Source organism: Hemitrygon akajei, chromosome 7 (assembly GCF_048418815.1).
Source record: "Hemitrygon akajei chromosome 7, sHemAka1.3, whole genome shotgun sequence".
In the NCBI taxonomy this organism is placed as follows: domain Eukaryota; kingdom Metazoa; phylum Chordata; class Chondrichthyes; order Myliobatiformes; family Dasyatidae; genus Hemitrygon; species Hemitrygon akajei.
The window spans coordinates 37,812,813-37,830,944 of NC_133130.1; the positions used below are offsets into that span (position 1 = coordinate 37,812,813).

At 41.3% G+C, this 18,132-nt stretch overlaps 1 protein-coding gene across 4 annotated transcripts in view; it reads right to left on the bottom strand.

Moving 5' to 3' along the window:
• The window catches only part of prepl (prolyl endopeptidase like), a 51,459-nt gene that overhangs the window by 14,066 nt on the left and 19,261 nt on the right, over positions 1–18,132 (bottom strand). For 2 of the 4 annotated variants that reach the window (XR_012099565.1, XM_073050670.1), the window contains exons 7-11: positions 11,808–11,996; positions 8,049–8,252; positions 5,795–5,970; positions 3,691–3,907; positions 520–669 (exon numbers count right to left, since the gene is read on the bottom strand). Coding sequence is in view for 3 of the 4 variants with exons in the window: in XM_073050670.1 (XP_072906771.1) it covers positions 520–669; positions 3,691–3,907; positions 5,795–5,970; positions 8,049–8,252; positions 11,808–11,996 (936 nt within the window). In the remaining variant the exon portion in view is untranslated. Of the gene's footprint in view, positions 1–519; positions 670–3,677; positions 3,908–5,794; positions 5,971–8,048; positions 8,253–11,807; positions 11,997–18,132 lie in introns of those variants that run through there. The other 2 variants (XM_073050671.1, XM_073050672.1) reach the window with 2 other exon arrangements.

The window sequence follows — 18,132 nt, forward strand, 5'->3', positions numbered from 1 at the left end:
TCCAAACTCAGGTTGGAGGAACAACACCTTATATACCGGCTGGGTAGCCTCCAACCTGATGGCATGAACATTGACTTCTCTAACTTCTGTTAATGCCCCTCCTCCCCTTCTTACCCCATCCCTGACATATTTAGTTGTTTGCCTGTTCTCCATCTCCCTCTGGTACTTCCCCCCCCCCCCCCTTTCTTTCTCCCGAGGCCTCCCGTCCCATTATCCTTTCCCTTCTCCAGCTCTGTATCACTTTCGCCAATCACCTTTCCAGCTCTTACCTTCATCCCACCCCCTCCAGTCTTCTATCATTTTGCATTTCCCCCTCCCCCCACTACTTTCAAATCTCTTACTATCTTTCCTTTCAGTTAGTCCTGATGAAGGGTCTTGGCCCTTGACAGTGCTTCTCCTATAGATGCTGCCTGGCCTGCTGTGTTCCACCAGCATTTTGTGTGTGTTGTTTGAATTTCCAGCATCTGCAGATTTCCTCGTGTTAGTATTTCAGATCAAAGATACTTCATTTGAACTTACCTGTGGCTTAATATTCTGATATGGACAATAAGCTTGAATGTACTTGAAAAGTCTTTGGTCAGACAGAGGGTTCCCCCACTCTTCTTGATCTTCACTGGTGAGTGGTAATGAAGAGTCTAGCATGGTGTTGAGAACATCAAGGAAAGGAGCCTGTGGAACGTAAAAAAATCTGATATAGTCAGCAGCTCAATAAAATAACAGACAATTGACAATAAAGAGAATCTTATATACAAAATCTCTATTCCACTCCACTCAAAAAAAAATCCCAATGGAGAATCCCTGGAGAATGACTACAATGAACAGTAGATCACAGGGGCATAATGTTCAAGGAAATGCCTCAACAGAACTGTTGATTTATCAGCAAGATCAAATATCTGCCTTTTCTCACCACTGGTCTAACAACACACCAATAACTACACAGATACAAAATTTAATCTCAGTGTCAGGTGATTGGGTTGGATTAATCTCACTTCCTGTCGTTGCTATCACCTACTTGCTCTCCAGCTCACCTGATTTTAGAAATATAGAAAACCTACAGCACAATACAGGCTATTTGGCCCACAAAGTTGTGCCAAACATGTTCTTACCTTAGAACTACCGATTTCACTAACCTCCATGTATCTATCTAAAAGTCTCTTAAAAGACCCTATCGTATCCGCCTCCACCGGCAGCCCATTCCTCACACTCACCACTCTCTGCGTAAAAAACCTACCCCTGACATCTCCTCTGTACCTACTTCCAAGCAGCTTAAAACTGTGTCTTCTTGTGGCAACCATTTTAACCCTGGGAAAAAGCCTCTGACTATCCAAATGATCAATGCCTCTCATCATCTTATACACCTCTTTCAGGTCACCTCTCACCCTCTGTCGCTCCAAGGAGGAAAAGCCACGTTCACTCAACCTATTCTCATAAGGCATGCTCCCCAATCCAGGCAACATCCTTGTAAATCTCATCTGCACCCTTTCTATGGTTTCCACGTTCTTCCTGTAATGACGCGACCAGAAATGAGCACAGTACTCCAAGTGGGGTCTGAACAGGGTCCTATATAGCTGTAACGTTACCTCTCAGCTCTTGAACTCAATCCCACGATTGATGAAGGCCAATGCACCGTATGTGTTCTTAACCAGAGTCAACCTGCGTAGCAGCTTTGAGCGTCCTATGGACTCAGACCCCAAGATCCCTCTGATCCTCCACACTGCCAAGAATCTTACCATTAATGCTATATTCTGCCATCATATTTGATCTACCAAAATGAACCACCTCACACTTATCTGGGTTGCACTCCATTTTGTGAATACACGCTGACGTACAGAAATCAGATGAGCTGAAAGTTAACAGATATAGTACAGTCAAAGGTTCCATCAACAATAGTAGCCATCATTGAAGGAAGAAAACATGGATAAAGTTTCGTCATCAGAGAAAATGTGATAGAGACAGCTGAACTGTGAAAATAGAGTGGAGTCTTTACAGGATTCACAGCATTTGGGGATATAACCAAAATAACTGTGACACTCTGTTGGCATTTAATTAATGTTTGTGCATGCCCGTTCCCCAAAATGGAGACAGACAGAATTAGAAAGGGAAGTAAATGGTAGAGTTAGAGACTCACATGAAGGTGAGAGCAGGGTGAAAACAGGCAGCAAAAGCAATGAAAATTTCCTACTTTGAATGGGGTGCAGGAGGTAGCAGCAATGCAGTCATTGATATACTGGAAAACCAACTGAGTAGGACTGGATCAAAGAGTGTTTCTTGTAACCCTCAAAACAGCAGGTGTAGCTTGGGTCCTTGTCAGTGCCTACAGCTGAACCCATGATCTGGAGACAGAGTTCAATTGAAGGAATTTTTTAAACACGAGGACACGTTTAGCAAAGTCCTGCAATTAATAACAAGGAGCTTGAGTAATCCATTAACAAGAACTATGGATGTTGGACTTCTGAAGCTCTGCTCGCCTAACTCCCAGAAATAGAATAGGGAGTCCTCACCTTCAACCCTGTCACCTTTCATGTGAAACCAATCAACCAGCATTTCCCACATGGTTGTCACCAGACACGTCTTCTCCATTCCATTTTCAGTATTCTAAAAGGGACTGTCCCATCTTGAAGATTTAAGTTCACCCTTCCACTAACACCACGTCCTCAGAATCAGCCAACTTGCCATCGTATTGATTTGCGTACTTGTGGTGACTGGCTGTGAATGATCAGAAGTGAACGAAGTACAGCAGAGGAGCAGACCCTTGAGCTGACAATGTTGTGCCAAACAAATTAAACTAGTAATTACATGCCTAACTAAACTAATTCCTCTGGTCTACACAATGTTCCTATCCCCCCCCCTTTTTAAAAAATATACATTCATGTTTCTATCTAAGATCTTTTTAAACAGTTGTATCATATTTGCTTCCATTACCCCCGCTGGCAGCACATTCAAGGCGCCCACCACTCTGTTTGCTGAGCACAACTGTGCTCAGGGGAGCTATAGAGAAGGATTGCATCATCCCTCTCTGCATCAAGATGTTAGCTCAAAGAAGTGTTGGTTTAAAAAGAAAAAGCATGTTTCTCCCGATTCTTCCCCTGTGGTGAATCCTGTTTGCCATTGAGCTGTAGTCAGCGAGCAGCCACGTTGACATCAGGGTCAGTAACACATGCAGGTATTAGGCCAGGGTTGGGATCCAGACGTCTTGTGTGTTGCAGCTCGTTTTGACAAGCAAGCTGAAAGTCACTAAAGAATTTGTTTCCTCGATGAATAAGTTGTCCACTGTATGACAGTGCAGCTGTTGGCTTATTCTAAGTTAAGAAGAACGAGAGGGATGAACAGGCAGAGGAAAGAAAGTACAAGACAAAAAAATGTAGTGTCCCCTTTGCTTCTCGTTGATGACCTTTGCCTCTTAAATCACCAATTCTTTAGTGGATCACATCCACTCAACTTTGCAAATTTTCTCCCCATTCTGATTGGATTTTTTCCAGTTAGCATCATTATTACTTATTAACTGATCAGCATAAATCAGTGAGAAAGAAAAAGAGAAAAAAAGATAACTTGCTGGAAACTCAAAGACAAGAGGAGCCATGGCTCGCATTTAACAGTACTTCAGGAGATCAATCAGCATCTCATGCATTAATTACCTTCACAATCTTTTTGAAACTAAGTTTAAAAATATTACTTACGCTTTCAACTTACTCGTAAAACAACAGCTCTGACGTAATCAGGTGATGTGTTGCACAAGCTTCCAACAAGGAGTCCACCTGCACTATTTGCAGTGAGTGCTGTCTGCCTTGGGTTGGAATATCCCATTGTGTGCAGGTAGCACAGACAAGCCTGCAAGTCTTCAATGCCAATGTGCTTCTTATCTAACCGACCAGCTTTGTGCCAGTTTAAACCCAACTCACCACCACCTCTGGAATGGAAAGCAATAGATATATAGCCAAATGTTGGTGAATCAATAGTATCGTGACTTCTTCCATAAGCAAAATATGTCTTTAGTTGGAGTAGAGATAGATATTTGCAATGGAATTTGAGATTTTGTTGGTGCTAGGCTTCATACTGCTATTTGATGAAATGTCACAATGTAGAGCATTCTGTCAGTGTTCAGTCAACCAAAATACATAAATAAAATGGGTCACTCATCACATTGCTGGTGCGAGTTTCCTATTCTATTGCTAATTGTATAATTCTAATAGTATTTCCTATACTATCACTTCCTCGAAGTGAAGCACTTATTTTATTGAAATACCGCACAGAACAGGCCCTTCTGGCCCTTTGAACTGTGCCACCCAGCAATCCCCCCAGTTTAGTTCTAGCCTAATAGACAATAGGTGCAAAAGTAGACCATTCGGCCCTTTGAGCCTGCACCGCCGTTCTGAGATCATGGCTGATCATCTACTATCAATACCCGGTTCCTGCCTTGTCCCTATATCCCTTGATTCCCCTATCTATAAGATACCTATTTAGCTCCTTCTTGAAAGCATCCAGAGAATTGGCCTCCACTGCCTTCCGAGGCAGTGCATTCCACACCCCCACAACTCTCTGGGAGAAGTTTTTCCTTAACTCTGTCCTAAATGACCTACCCCTTATTCTCAAACCATGCCCTCTGGTACTGGACTCTCCCAGCATCTGGAACATATTTCCTGCCTCTATCTTGTCCAATCCCTTAATAATCTTACATGTTGCAATCAGATCCCTCTCAATCTCCTTAATTCCAGCGTGTACAAGCCCAGTCTCTCTAACCTCTCTGCGTAAGACAGTCCGGACATCCCAGGAATTAACCATGTGAATCTACGCTGCACTTCCTCTATAGCCAGGATGTCCTTCCTTAACCTTGGAGACCAAAACTATACACAATACTCCAGGTGTGGTCTCACCAGGGCCCTGTACAAATGCAAAAGGATTTCCTTGCTCTTGTACTCAATTCCCTTCGTAATAAAGGCCAACATTCCATTAGCCTTCTTCACTGCCTGCTGCACTTGCTCATTCACCTTCAGTGACTGAACAAGGACTCCTAGTTCTCTTTGTATTACTCCCTTACCTAACTCTACACCATTCAGATAATAATCTGCCTTCCTGTTCTTACTCCCAAAGTGGATAACGTCACACTTATTCACATTAAACGTCATCTGCCAAGTATCTGCCCACTCACCCAGCCTATCCAAGTCACCTTGAATTCTCCTAACATCCTCATCACATGTCACACTGCCACCCAGCTTAGTATCATCAGCAAACTTGCTGATGTTATTCTCAATGCCTTCATCTAAATCGTTGATGTTAATCATGGAACAATTTACAATGACCAATCGTCCTACCAGCCGGTACATCTTTGGACTGTGGGAGGAAGCAGGAGCGCCCAGAGGGAACTCACATAGTCACGGGGAGAACGTACAAACTCCTTACAGGCAGCAGTGGGAATTGAACCCAGGTCACCTGCACTGTAAACGCATTGTGCTAACCACTCAGCCACCACGCCGCCCCTGCTTATGTTATTAATTACTATGAAATGTTATAGGGTATTGTGAGATTGTGAAAGAGTTTTGCCTTGAAATTAGTGTAAGGTCGTCAGCAGTTATACACATGTGGTAGTGGTTGCTTATTGAATTCTGCATCTAAATTCTGAATGTGTGCCACACTGGATTTCCACATCTGCAGACTCTCCCGAGCCTGATCAAGTAGAGGCAAGTTCCTTCTTACTTTCAAGTGTTTAGTTTGAGGAAATTGAACATCATCCAGAAACAGATAGCTGGCAAGTACCACTGCAAAATGATGAAATGCCAACAAAGCCGGGAGACTTTACCTTACATGGCAATATGCTAAAATCCAGCCATCTTCCAATAACATTAACTGTTCTGGCTTAAAGTCAACATTCAAGTCCATACCATAAGCTCCATAGACATGGACCAACAAAGGTTTTTCATTCATTTGATTTAACACTGTTTTATGAAAAACTGAGATAGGTACCAACGTTCCATTCTGAAAATAAAAATAACAGGCAAAATTTGCAAATTCGTAAGTACTTTTGCACACATTTTTCTCACAACACAGTTTAACACGTGTATAATAAAACAGTGAACTTATATGTATAATCAATTTCCATCCTGTGTTGGGGTGACATCATCATTTTGACGCAAGTACAAACCCACCCACGGTGTTTGGATAGTCAAGCTCTTCTATGAAAATCAGCACATGTGAATGGCAGAAAACGACCACAGCCATGACCACACAACAGATCTCAGACAATCTACTTTGTATGGAGTGGTAGGAGTGTGGCATTGGAGTGTTAAAACAGTTTTCACTTGGAGAATCTGACACTATGCATGATACACTGCATGTACAGGTAAGGAAGAGAAAAGGCTCTGGGGTCAGATGTTCTGGGAGAATCCAGAGACAATTCTGAGTAGAACAGGAAGGGAAACTATTGCTGTAGGTGCACTGACTGACACAGGTTGGATCAGAAGAAAACCAAGCGGTAATAGTCTCAATGGCCTGGCCTGGAAGAGAAACGCTGGAGCTGAGAAGTGGTCAGCAGGACAACAAAGGACAACTTAGTCACAGCAACCAAAAATCTACTGTGTGACTTCAAATGTACAAAAGGAAGTTGGAATAATTTGCAGACATCAGGATGGGTATGGAGGCAATTATGGTTCATTTTAAAGGGTGGGTCTTTTAAGGGAGCAGTTTTGAAACACTAGGGGAACAGTTCCTGAGCAAATGGAACTATTTATAACGTTATACCAATACAATTGAAACACTTTTTTTTGGCAATATCTTCATTTTCATCCTTGGGATACATAAGTTCTATGAACTTGTGTCCTGCAAAACCACTTCAGAAGAGAATTAATAGTCATTTATGATTGAATGGGATTAGAGTTAGGTACAGATCAGTTGTATTCCTGAAGATTAAATAACTGTATTTTACTACAATCTTACAATCCAATGTTCACATTAAAAAAAGCCAATTTTATATTTACAAATCTATTTTAAAAACTCTACTGACTAATAAACTTTTCTCAGGCTTCCAGTTGGGTACAGATGTAGATTTTACTGATGTTTCAAGGAGAAGCTCTGCCATCTTCATCAGGATTGGTGCCTGGGCATGTCTAGTCCAGTGGTAATTATACCCCCATCGTCCATCCCTCCTGATTGGTTAGTCCTCATCCAATCAGGTTTCTACTCTCCTACCTTGTTTAAAATTGAATTCCAATTCTTACTTAGAACATGAGTGGGCCCTTAAAATCAATCAATCAGGCCCTTAAAAGGTCCAACGGAAAAACCAGGAAACCTAACAACAAGAAGGAACCCATTGCTGCTGATTGTCTTTCCTATATTTCCATGGTTTTTGGAATGATCACAGGAATCCTGAAGAAATACTGGATTAATACCATCCACAAACCCGTAAGGAAGCTCAAATCCCAGCTCATGCAGGTCAATGATGACCTGGGACTCAGGTCAGTTGGCATTTACAGGAATCTCTGTGAATGCGGAGCAGCGTATAATCAGCCAGGCAGGATGCGAGCATCAAGGAGCACAGGACGAGTATCTGTTTGGGTTACCTGGAGAAATTGGCGATAGCAAATCATTGCATTCGCAAAGGCCATAGGATTGATTTCAATAGCATAAAAACTACTGTGCCACACCAGTGGCTTTTGGGACCACCTGGTAAAAGAAGCCATTGAAATTAAGCTAGACGGGAAGAATTTTAACAAAGACAAAGATCTCACTCTAGGAAAAAAAAACTGGTATTCGATTGTAAAGAAGGTGGGAAAGCAGAAACCTGATTGGATGGGGACTAACCAATCAGGAGGAACAAACAGTGGGGGTGTAAATACCACCGGACTCATCATCCCTGCTGAAGGAGGCAGAGTCTGTCATCGAAACGTTGGTTAGAATTGATAAGTATACCCAGTTGGAAGCCCAAGAAGAGTTTATTTGTCATACATGCTGGAAAAGCACTGGATCCTTTTTATAATGACTAAATTATTGGTTTCAATGGGACCTGAACTCACATTTTGGGTTCAGCTCAGTAATGGAAATACACAGCCACATCTTACCATACTTTGTGCTTTTAAGCGAGTCACTATATAGTCCTTGGTAACATCTAGCCAAGCTTCATCATAAATATAGAGCTCATCTTCAACCAGTGAATACTGAAAACTCACTGGGGGCTGCACTGGAGAGGATAACTGAAAACAAATTACATTTGTCTCATTTTCCACGCAAGCTTCACACTCAATGGCACAAGCCCAGGCTGGGAGCTAAAGGACAAAAAGACAATTGTTTAAAACAAACATGTATTCCTCAAATATATTCTAATTTTGTAACAGATAACATCATGAATATTGACAGATATTCAACACAGCATTAATCTGAAAGTGAATTCAATGAATTATGAGAATAGTAGGGTAGTGCTAGTGGGAGATTTAATTTTTCCATTATCAACTGGGTCAGTCAGAGAATCAACCTGCAACTATCATCCTCCATTTCCAATCACTGAGCCACCTCGTTAGCTCCCCCTGAATTCCATGCGACCTAACCTTCCAGATCAGCCTGCCATGTGAGATCTTGTCAAAGACCTTTTAAAGTCTATATAGACCATGTATTCTGACCCACCTTCATCCATCCCTTTAATTACCTCTTTTGGAGTTTTTCCAAAGATTATCAGACATGACCTCCTATGCACAAAACTATTACTGATCAGGTCTTAACTATCCAAGTGAAGGTAGATCGTGCCCCTCAGTGTTCCCTCCAGTAACGTCCCTGCAAGTAAATTTAAGTCCACTGGCCTGCCCTTATTATCCTTCTCAAACAATGAAACAACATTATCCACCCTCCATTCTTCTGGAACTTCAGCAACTACTAATGACAAAGCAAATATCCTTATAAAGTCCTCCACAATTTCCCTGGCCTCCCATAAGGTCTAAAGGTGCTCTTGATCAGTCCTTGAAGATTTGCCCACCTTAATATGCTTAAAGAAAGGCTTATGAGAAACCACCTTCTTTGTGATCTCTATATGATCCAAGATCTCAATATTTATTCCCCTCATTTCTTTGGCATCTATGATTTTCTCCTTAATAAACTTCAAAGAGAAAGTGACGTTAAAAATCTCAGCCATCTCCTGCTTCTCCGCACATAGGTGGCCCTGATGGTCTTTCAGAGACCTATTCTTTCTGTAGTTGCCCTTTTATAGTTAATATAACTGAAAAGAAACCTTGGGAATATCTTTAACCCTGCATGCCAAATCCATCTCTTATCCTGTTTTGCTCTCCTGACTTCCCTCCTTAAGTCTGATCTTAAATTTTTATATTTGTCAAGAGACTCGTTCATATCCAGCTGCCTAATTGCAGTGAATGCTTCCTTCTTTCTCCATACCACAGACTTTGTCTCTCATTAGCCAAGGTTCTCTTTGAATTTGTTATGCCTAATCTTCATCCCGACAGATGCGTCCTGCTCCTGAAATCTTTGACTCTTTTGAAAGCCTCCCTCTTGTCGACTGTTTCTATGTCTTTAAATAGCCAGATTCTGCCTTATGCCCTCGAAGTTGGCCTTGTCTAATACAGGACTTGGACCCACGGGTATGTTCCACCTTTTTCTCCATAACCATTTTAAAACTAATAGAATTGTGGTCACTAGACTGGAAGTGCTTCCCAGCTCCACTTCAGTTACTTGGATCGCCTTGTTTCCTATGAGGAGCTTCAGTATTGCTCCTTCCCGAGTAGGTTCCTCTCTATATTGAAGGAGGAAACTATCTTGGATGTATCACCCATCCAGGGTGTTGGGACCTCTGCTATTAAATGATTTGGAATAAGAATAGACATGATATGATTAGCAAATTTGCTGAAGGTACTAAATTAGGGGGTCTTGTTGATAGTGAAGCAGGTTAGAATGAAACACATGGAGTTAGGCTGAGGAATAGCAAATGGTTTTCAATACAGACAGGTGTGAGGCGATCCAGAGTACAGTGAATGGCAGGACATTGATGGGTGTTGTGCAACAGAGGCACTGGGAGTTCAAATGCACAGTTCACCGAAATCAACTGTGCAAGCAGGAAAAGTAGTAAAGACGGCATTTAGCGTGCTGGCCTTCATCAGTCAGGGAATACAGTTTAGGTGTAGGGACATTATGTTGCAGTTAATGGTGAGGCTGTACTTAGAAGATTGTGACACAATGTTGGTCAATTTGTTATAGGAAAGACATTGTCAAGCTGAAGAGGGTGCAGAAGAGATTTAGGAGGATACTCCCTGGACTAGAGGGCCTGAATTTTAGGAAAGGGGTTGGCCACACTGGACCTTTATTCCCTGGTGCGCAGGAAAATGAGGGATGACCTCACAGAAGTCTGTAATATCATGAGGGGTACGGATAAGGTCATAGTATTCTCCCCAGGGTAGGAAGTCCAAAACAGTTACGGTATAAGAGGGGAGAGATTTAAAGGAGACCCGAGAGTTAACTTCTTTACACAGAGGTTGGTAAGTACCTGGAATGAGCTGCCAGTGGAAGTGGTCGAGGCAGGTACAATTGCAACATTTATGAGGCTCCTAGGTAGGTACATGGAGGGGAGGGCCTTGGAGGGTTATGGGCTGAATATGTCCAATGGGCCTAGCAGGAGAATACTGTGGTTGGCATGGACCAGCTGGGCCGGGATCAGGGGGTACCAGACCCTGTGACATTACAAGTTGTTTGTATTAACAAGCTACTCTTGTATTCTGTTCCAAATCCTATATTTTCACTATGTTTCTCAACACTACAGAGAAAATTACCTCATCATTTCACGCTCTGTTCAATCAATTTTTCTTCATAATTTTAGATTTTTTCTGTAATCTCTACTCTTCAATTTTTTGAAGAATGTTTATATTTCTCCATCCCACACAGAATCACGGAAAATCTGTGGTGCCCCATATGGAATCCAAATCTTTCCTGTAACTTATTCAATCCTAAGTTCACATTTTTATAGAGATAAATCTTAACTCCTCGCATTTTATCTTCCACATCTACAAAGAGGTAGCAGTTCTGCGCTGCCTGTACCACGTGTTCCTTCGCACTTTCACCAAGAACAGCCTCCTTTCATTCAAAGTATAAATCAGGTTCAAACGACAAATCTTACCAATTCACATATGTTTCACAATGTATTCCCACATGATTCATTCTGGGCCATTCCTCACCAATTACCAGTATCCTGCTACTTTTATGTTTGCTTTTATGTTTGTATTATTTAAACTTCAAAGTGCTCTGCATTAAGGGATCAAAGAAAAAAGTGGGGGCAGCACAAGACAAAGCTGAATGGATGACTATTTCCCTTCGTGAATTAATAACTCACTAAAATATTGTAGGAATCTACAATTTTGCACCAAGCCATGTAATCAAGAGTGAATATTGATTTTTCAACATTTATTTTTTTTTCCCTCCCAGGAGTTCCCCTAGAGGTTAATGTCAAAATTTTTTTTTTAAAAAGCACTGACAAATATATTTCAGGATATGCAACAAGTATATTAATATTGAGAACTCAACAAACACATTAAAATCCTCAAGTAAACAGATCTGAGGTGTCAACTTGGGTTCTCCACATTCAACGATTTAAGGAAAGCTTCTTCCCCTCTGTCATCAGTTTTCTGATTGGACATTGAACCCACGAACACTATCTCGCTACTTTTTAACCCCCTCTTTTAGCATTAATTATTTAATATGTATATTTCCAGTTTTATTATATTTCAGCTTTAAAGACCCTACTGTTTACAAGGGTGTTATTACTGTTGTAAAAGTGATCTGTGCATCATTGTAATCTAAGCAGAAAATAATAATAGGAATTCCTCACATACCTGGATGGACTTAACAGCTCCTGGCTCTTCGAGAGAAAAGACATGCATATATAAGTGACCATAACACTTCAGTATCATTATGCAATAATCATTGATCAGCTCCATATCGATTAGTTTATGTTTGTCTTCGACTGCATAAACAGTCTTCCAATTCTGCATTCCAGACGAAGAAATTGGAGCTTTCATCAGCTTAAAAACAAAACATTATTCATTTGTAAGAGTTCCCTTACAAGCACTGTTTTCTCCTCTCATACCATTCCACAAATGCACCCAAATTTCCCACATGTAGGTTCTGACTAGTAAATGAATGGTCAAAAACTACATGTAGAATACAGCTGAATTGTTTGGAGCACATGCTTGAATTCATGACATTTCAGCTAATGACAGAAGATTAAAGTCTGAAAAAAGAAAATTTAGAGAGCTAGGTAGAAAGTTGAGATGCACGAGCTACAGAGTAGTAATGTTGGGATTGCTGCCTGTGTCAAGCACCGGTGAGGGCAAGAATATGATGACTTGCAGGTGAATACGTGGCTGAGGAATTGGGACAAGAGGCAGGGTTTTAGATTTATGGATTATTGGGATCTCCTCTGGGGAAGGTATGACCTGTACAAAATGGACAGCCTACAGGAGGGGGGAGGGGACTAATAGCCTTGTAGGCAGATTTGCTATGGGAGGGTTTAAACTAATTTGGCAGGGGGATGGGAACCGGAGTGATATTGCTGAGAAAAGAGATGGTGGTTTACAAGCATAGGTAGTGTATAGTGAAACTGTCAGGAAGGACAGGCAGATGATAGGCAAAATTGCTGTCACTGGAATGAGTTGCATTAGGATTAGGGACCAAATTGAAAAGGGTGATGAATACAAGAGAGAAGGTGTTAATTTTTAATCTATGCAGTACACGAAATAAGGGAGATGATCTTATAACACAGTTAGAGATTGTCATGCATGACATTGTGGGTATCACGTGGTCATGGCAGAAAAACAATTGTACAAACCCCATTTCCAGAACAGTTGGGATATTTTCCAAAATGCAATAAAAACTAAAATCTGTGATGTGTTAATTCACGTGAACCTTTATTTAATTGACAAAAGTACAAAGAAAAGATTTTCAATAGTTTTACTGACCAACTTAATTGTATTTTGTAAATATACACAAATTTAGAATTTGATGGCTGCAACACACTCAACAAAAGTTGGGACAGAGGCATGTTTACCATTGTGTTACATCACCTTTCCTTTTAATAACACTTTTTAATCATTTTGGAACTGAGGATACTAATTGTAGTAGATTTGCAATTGGAAATTTTGTCCATTCTTGCTTGATATAGGACTTCAGCTGCTCAACAGTCCGTGGTCTCCGTTGTCTAATTCTCCTCTTTGTGATCCGCCATACATTTTCTGGACTGACAGCAGGCCAGTCAAGCACACGCACTCTGTGTTACAAAGCCACGCTGTTGTAGCCCGTGCAGAATGTGGTCTGGCATTGTCCTGCTGAAATAAGCACGGACGTCCTGGGAAGAGATGTCGCCTTGATGGCAACATATGTCTCTCTAAAATCCTAATATACGCCTCAGAGTCAATGGTACCGTCAATTACATGCAACTCACCCATGCCATGGGCACTGATGCACCCCCATACCATCACAGATGCTGGCTTTTGCACCCTTTGCTGATAACAATCAGGATGGTCATTTTCATCTTTGGCACAGAGAACTCGACGCCCGTTTTTTCCAAAAACTAGCTGAAATGTGGACTCATCTGACCACAACACACAGTTCCACAGTCTTTCGGTCCATCTGAGATGAGCTCGGGCCCAGAGAACTCGCCGGTGTTTCTGCATAGCGCTGATGTATGGTTTCCTCCTTGCGTAATACAGTTTCAAGTCGCATTTCTGGATCCAGCGACGGACTGTGTTAAGTGACAATGGTTTTCCGAAGTACTCCCGAGCCCAGGTGGCTATAATTGTCACAACAGCATGATGGTTTCTTAGGCAGTGCCACCTGAGGGCTCGAAGATCACGCGCATTCAACAGTGGTTTCTGACCTTGCCCTTTATGCACTGAGATGTCTCTGAATTCTCTGAATCTTTTCACAATATTATGTACTGTAGATGTTGAAAGACCTAAATTCTCTGCAATCTTGCGTTGGGAAATGTTCCTTTTGAACTGACTAACAATACTCTCACGAATTTTGGCACAAAGGGGTGAACCACGACCCATCCTTGCTTGCAAAGACTGAGCCTTTGATGGACGCTACTTTTATACCCAGTCATGATACCTCACCTGCTACCAATTAGCCTGCTTCATGTGGAGTCTTCCAAACCGGTTTTACTTGAATATTCTGTGCACTTTTCAATCTTATTTTAGCTCTGTCCCAACTTTTGTTGAGTGTGTTGCAGCCATCAAATTCTAAACTTGTGTATATTTACAAAATACAATTAAGTTGGTCAGTAAAACCATTGAAAATCTTTTCTTTGTACTTTTGTCAGTTAAGTAAGGGTTCACGTGAATTAACATATCACAGATTTTTGTTTTAATTGCATTTTGGAAAATATCCCAACTTTTCTGGAAATGGCGTTTGTAGTTGCGAGCAAGGATACACAATCTATCCAAAGGACAGGCAGGTAGGCAGAGGAGGAGCGGCTCTGCCAGTAAAACATGAAATCAAATCTTTAGAAAGATGACATAGGACTGGAAGATGTAGAATCCTCATGGGCAGAGTTAAGAACTGCAAGGGTGAGAAGACATTGATGGGAGTTATTTTACAGGCCTCTGAATAATAGCTAGAATGTGGTCTACAAATTACAATGGGAGATAGAAAAATGTCAAAAAGGCACTGCTACATTAGTCATGGGGGATTTTAATAGGCAGATAGATTGGGAAAATCAAGTTGATGCTGGATCCCAAGAGGGAGATTTTTGGAATGCCTCTGAGATGGCTTTTTGGAGTAGCTTGTGGTTGAGCCTACTAGGGGATCAGCAATACTGGACTGGGTGCTGTGCAGGGAACTGGAACTGATTAGGGAGCTTAAGGTAATTGAACCCTTAGGAAACAGTGATCACAACATGATCAAATTCACTGTGAAATCCGAGCGGGAGAAGCTGAAGTCAGATGCATCAGTATTACAATGGAGTAAAAGGAATTACAGAGGCATGAGAGAAGAGCTGGCCAAGATTGATTGGAAGGGTACACCAGCAGGGAAGACAGCAGAGCAGCAATGGCTGGGGTTTCTGAGAGCATTTTGGAAGGCACATAATAGATGCATCTTAAAGAAGAGGAATTATTCTAAAGGCAGTATGATGCAGCAGTAGCTGACAAGGGAAGTCAAAGTTGACATAAGAGAGGGCATACCATAGAGCAAAAATTAGTGGGAAGTTAGAGGACTGACAAATTGTAAAGAACAGAAGGCACCTAAAAAAAAAGGAAGGGGGAAAAGAGGAAAATGAAGATAAGCTAGCCAATAATATCAGAAATGATACTGGAAGCTTTTTCAGATATATAAAGAGAAAAAGAAAGGTGAGAGTAGATATTGAACCTCTGCAAAATGACACTGGAGAGATAGTAACGGGGTCAAGGAAATAGTGAACAGGCTAAGTAATTTGCATCAGTCTTCACCATGGAAGACACTAATAGTATGCCAGAAGTTCGAGAGTGTCAAGGGGCAGAAGTGAGTGCAGTTGCTATTTCTTGGGATGGGCTTAGAAAGCTGAAAGGTCTGAAGGTAGATTAATCACTTGGACTTGATGGACTAAACCACAAGGTTCTAAAAGAGGTAGCTGAAGTGATTGTGGAGGCATTAGTAATGATCTTTCAAGAACCAAGATTGTGGCATGGTTCCAGAGGACTGGAAAATTGTAAATGTCACTCCACACTTCAAGAAGTGAGGAAATTATAGAACAGTTAGCCTGACCTCAGTGGTTGGGAAATGTTGGAATCGATTATTGAGGATGTGGTTTCGGGGTACTTGGAGGCAGATGACTAAATAGGCTAAATTCAGCATGGTTCCTTTAAGGGAAAATCTTGCCTGAAAAAATTGTTCGATTTATTTCAAGAAATAATAAGCAGGAAAGACAAAGGAGAATTGCCAGATGTTGTGTAATTGGATTTTCAGAAGGCATTTGACAAGGTGCCACATAAGGCTGCTAAACAAGATAAGAGCCAGCGTATTACAGGAAAGAATTCAGCATGGATAGAGCATTGGCTGATTGGTGGGAGGCAAAGAGTGGGAATAAAGGGATTCTTTTTGGATTGGCTACCAGTGACTAGTGGTGCTCCACAGGGGTCTGTGTTGGGACAGGTTCTTTATACGTTGAATGTCAGCAATTTGGATGATGAAATTGATGGCGTTGTGGCCAAGTTTGCAGACAATACAAAGATAGGTGGAGGGGGCAGGCAGAATTGAGAAAGCAGGGAGGCTACAGAAGGAGTTAGACAGATTAGGAGAATACAGTGTTGGGAAGTGTATGATCATGCACTTCAGTAGAAAGAGTAAAAGCACAGACTATTTACTAAATGGGAAGAAAATTAAAAAAAAAACAAGGTGCAAAGGGATTTTGGAGACCTCGTGCAGGATTCCCTAAAGGTTGATTTGCAGGTCGAATTCGTGGTGAGGAAGGCAAGTGCAATGTTGGTATTCATTTCGAGAGGATAGAATATAAAAACAAGGATGTAATGTTGAGGCAGTATAAGGCAGTGGTGAGGCTTCACTTGCAGTACTGTAAGCAGTTTTGGGCCCCTTGTTTTAGAAAGGATCTGCTGACATTGGAGAGGGTTCAGAGGAGATTCACCAGAATGATTCCAGGAATGAAAGGCTTGTCATGAGCATGTTTAATAGCTCTGAGCCTGTACTCACTGGAATTTAGAATCGGGGAGGGGGGGGTCTCATTAAAACCCATCAAATTTTGTTAAGACTAGATAGAGTGGATGTGAAGAGGATGAGTCTTTGGTAGGGGAGCCTTGGACCAGAGGGCATAGTCTCAGAATAGAGGGAAGTCCATTTAGAACAGAGGTGACAAGGTATTCATTTAGCAAGACGATGATGAGTCTGTGGAATTCATTGCCACTGATGGTTGTGGAGGCAAGGTCATTGAGTATATTTAAAGCGGAGGTTGGTAGGTTCTTTATTAGTCAGGTTGCAGGGAGAAGGCAGAAGAATGGAATTGAGAGGGATAGTAAATCAGCAATGGAATTACAGAGCAGACTCGATGGGCTGAGTGGCCCAATTCTGCTCCCATGTCTTATGGACTTAATAGTGCAAATTGATGTGCAGTTTCTTTAAAACATTTTCTGTGCTGCTTTTCGTAGTCACAGAACAATTAAAGTAAGTTTTCTTGTTTATATTCCTGGGTACTTTTACCTAAGAAATAAGAGTAGGAGTAGACCACTTGGCCTTTCTAGGCTGTTCTGTCATTATCACTGTCACAGTAAAAAAATTAGGTCAGCAGTTATCTGACTATCAGAGCAATCCACCATTACTGATCCAACTAGGACTGTAGCTTTTGCATTGGAGTAAGATTTAAATCCACAATCTTCTGAATGCAAGGACTGGCAAAGCTTACTCTACAAATTTATAGATGTTATTTTATCTAATTACCAAAAAATTAAGGGAGTATACTTGATGAATATTAATTACTAATACAGATGTATCAGTAAAGGGAACTACAGAGGCATGAGAGAGGAGCTGGCCAGAATTAATTGGAAAAGAACGCTGGCAGGGACGACAGCAGAGCAGCAACGGCTGGAATTTCTGGAAGCAATTCGGAAGGCGCAGGAGAAGAAATATTCTAAAGACAAGATGACACAACCATGGCTAAGATAAGAAGTCAAAGCCAAACAGAGCATATAATATAGCAATAATTAGTGGAAAGTTAGAGCACTGGGAAGCTGTTAAAAACAGAAGGCAATTAAAAAAGTCATTAAGGTGAAGATGGAATATGAAAGTAAGCCAGCCAATAATATTAAAGAGGATATCAGAAGTTTCTTCAGATACATAAAGTGTAAAAGAGAAGTGAGAGGGCATATCTGACCGCTGGAAAACTATGCCGGAGATGTAGCAATGGGAGACAAACTGACTAAGTATTTTGCATCAGTCTTCACTGTGGAAGACAGAAGCAGTATGGTGGAAGTCTGGTGAGGAAGGCAAATGCGATGTTAGCATTCATTTCAAAAGGACTAGAATATAAAAGCAAGGATGTAATGTCGAGACTTTATAAAGCCCTGGTGAGGCCTCACTTAGAGTATTATGAGCAGTTTTGGGCTCCGTATCTTAGAAAGGATGTTCTGAAACTGGAAAGGATTCAAAGGAGGTTCATGAAAATGATTCCAGGAT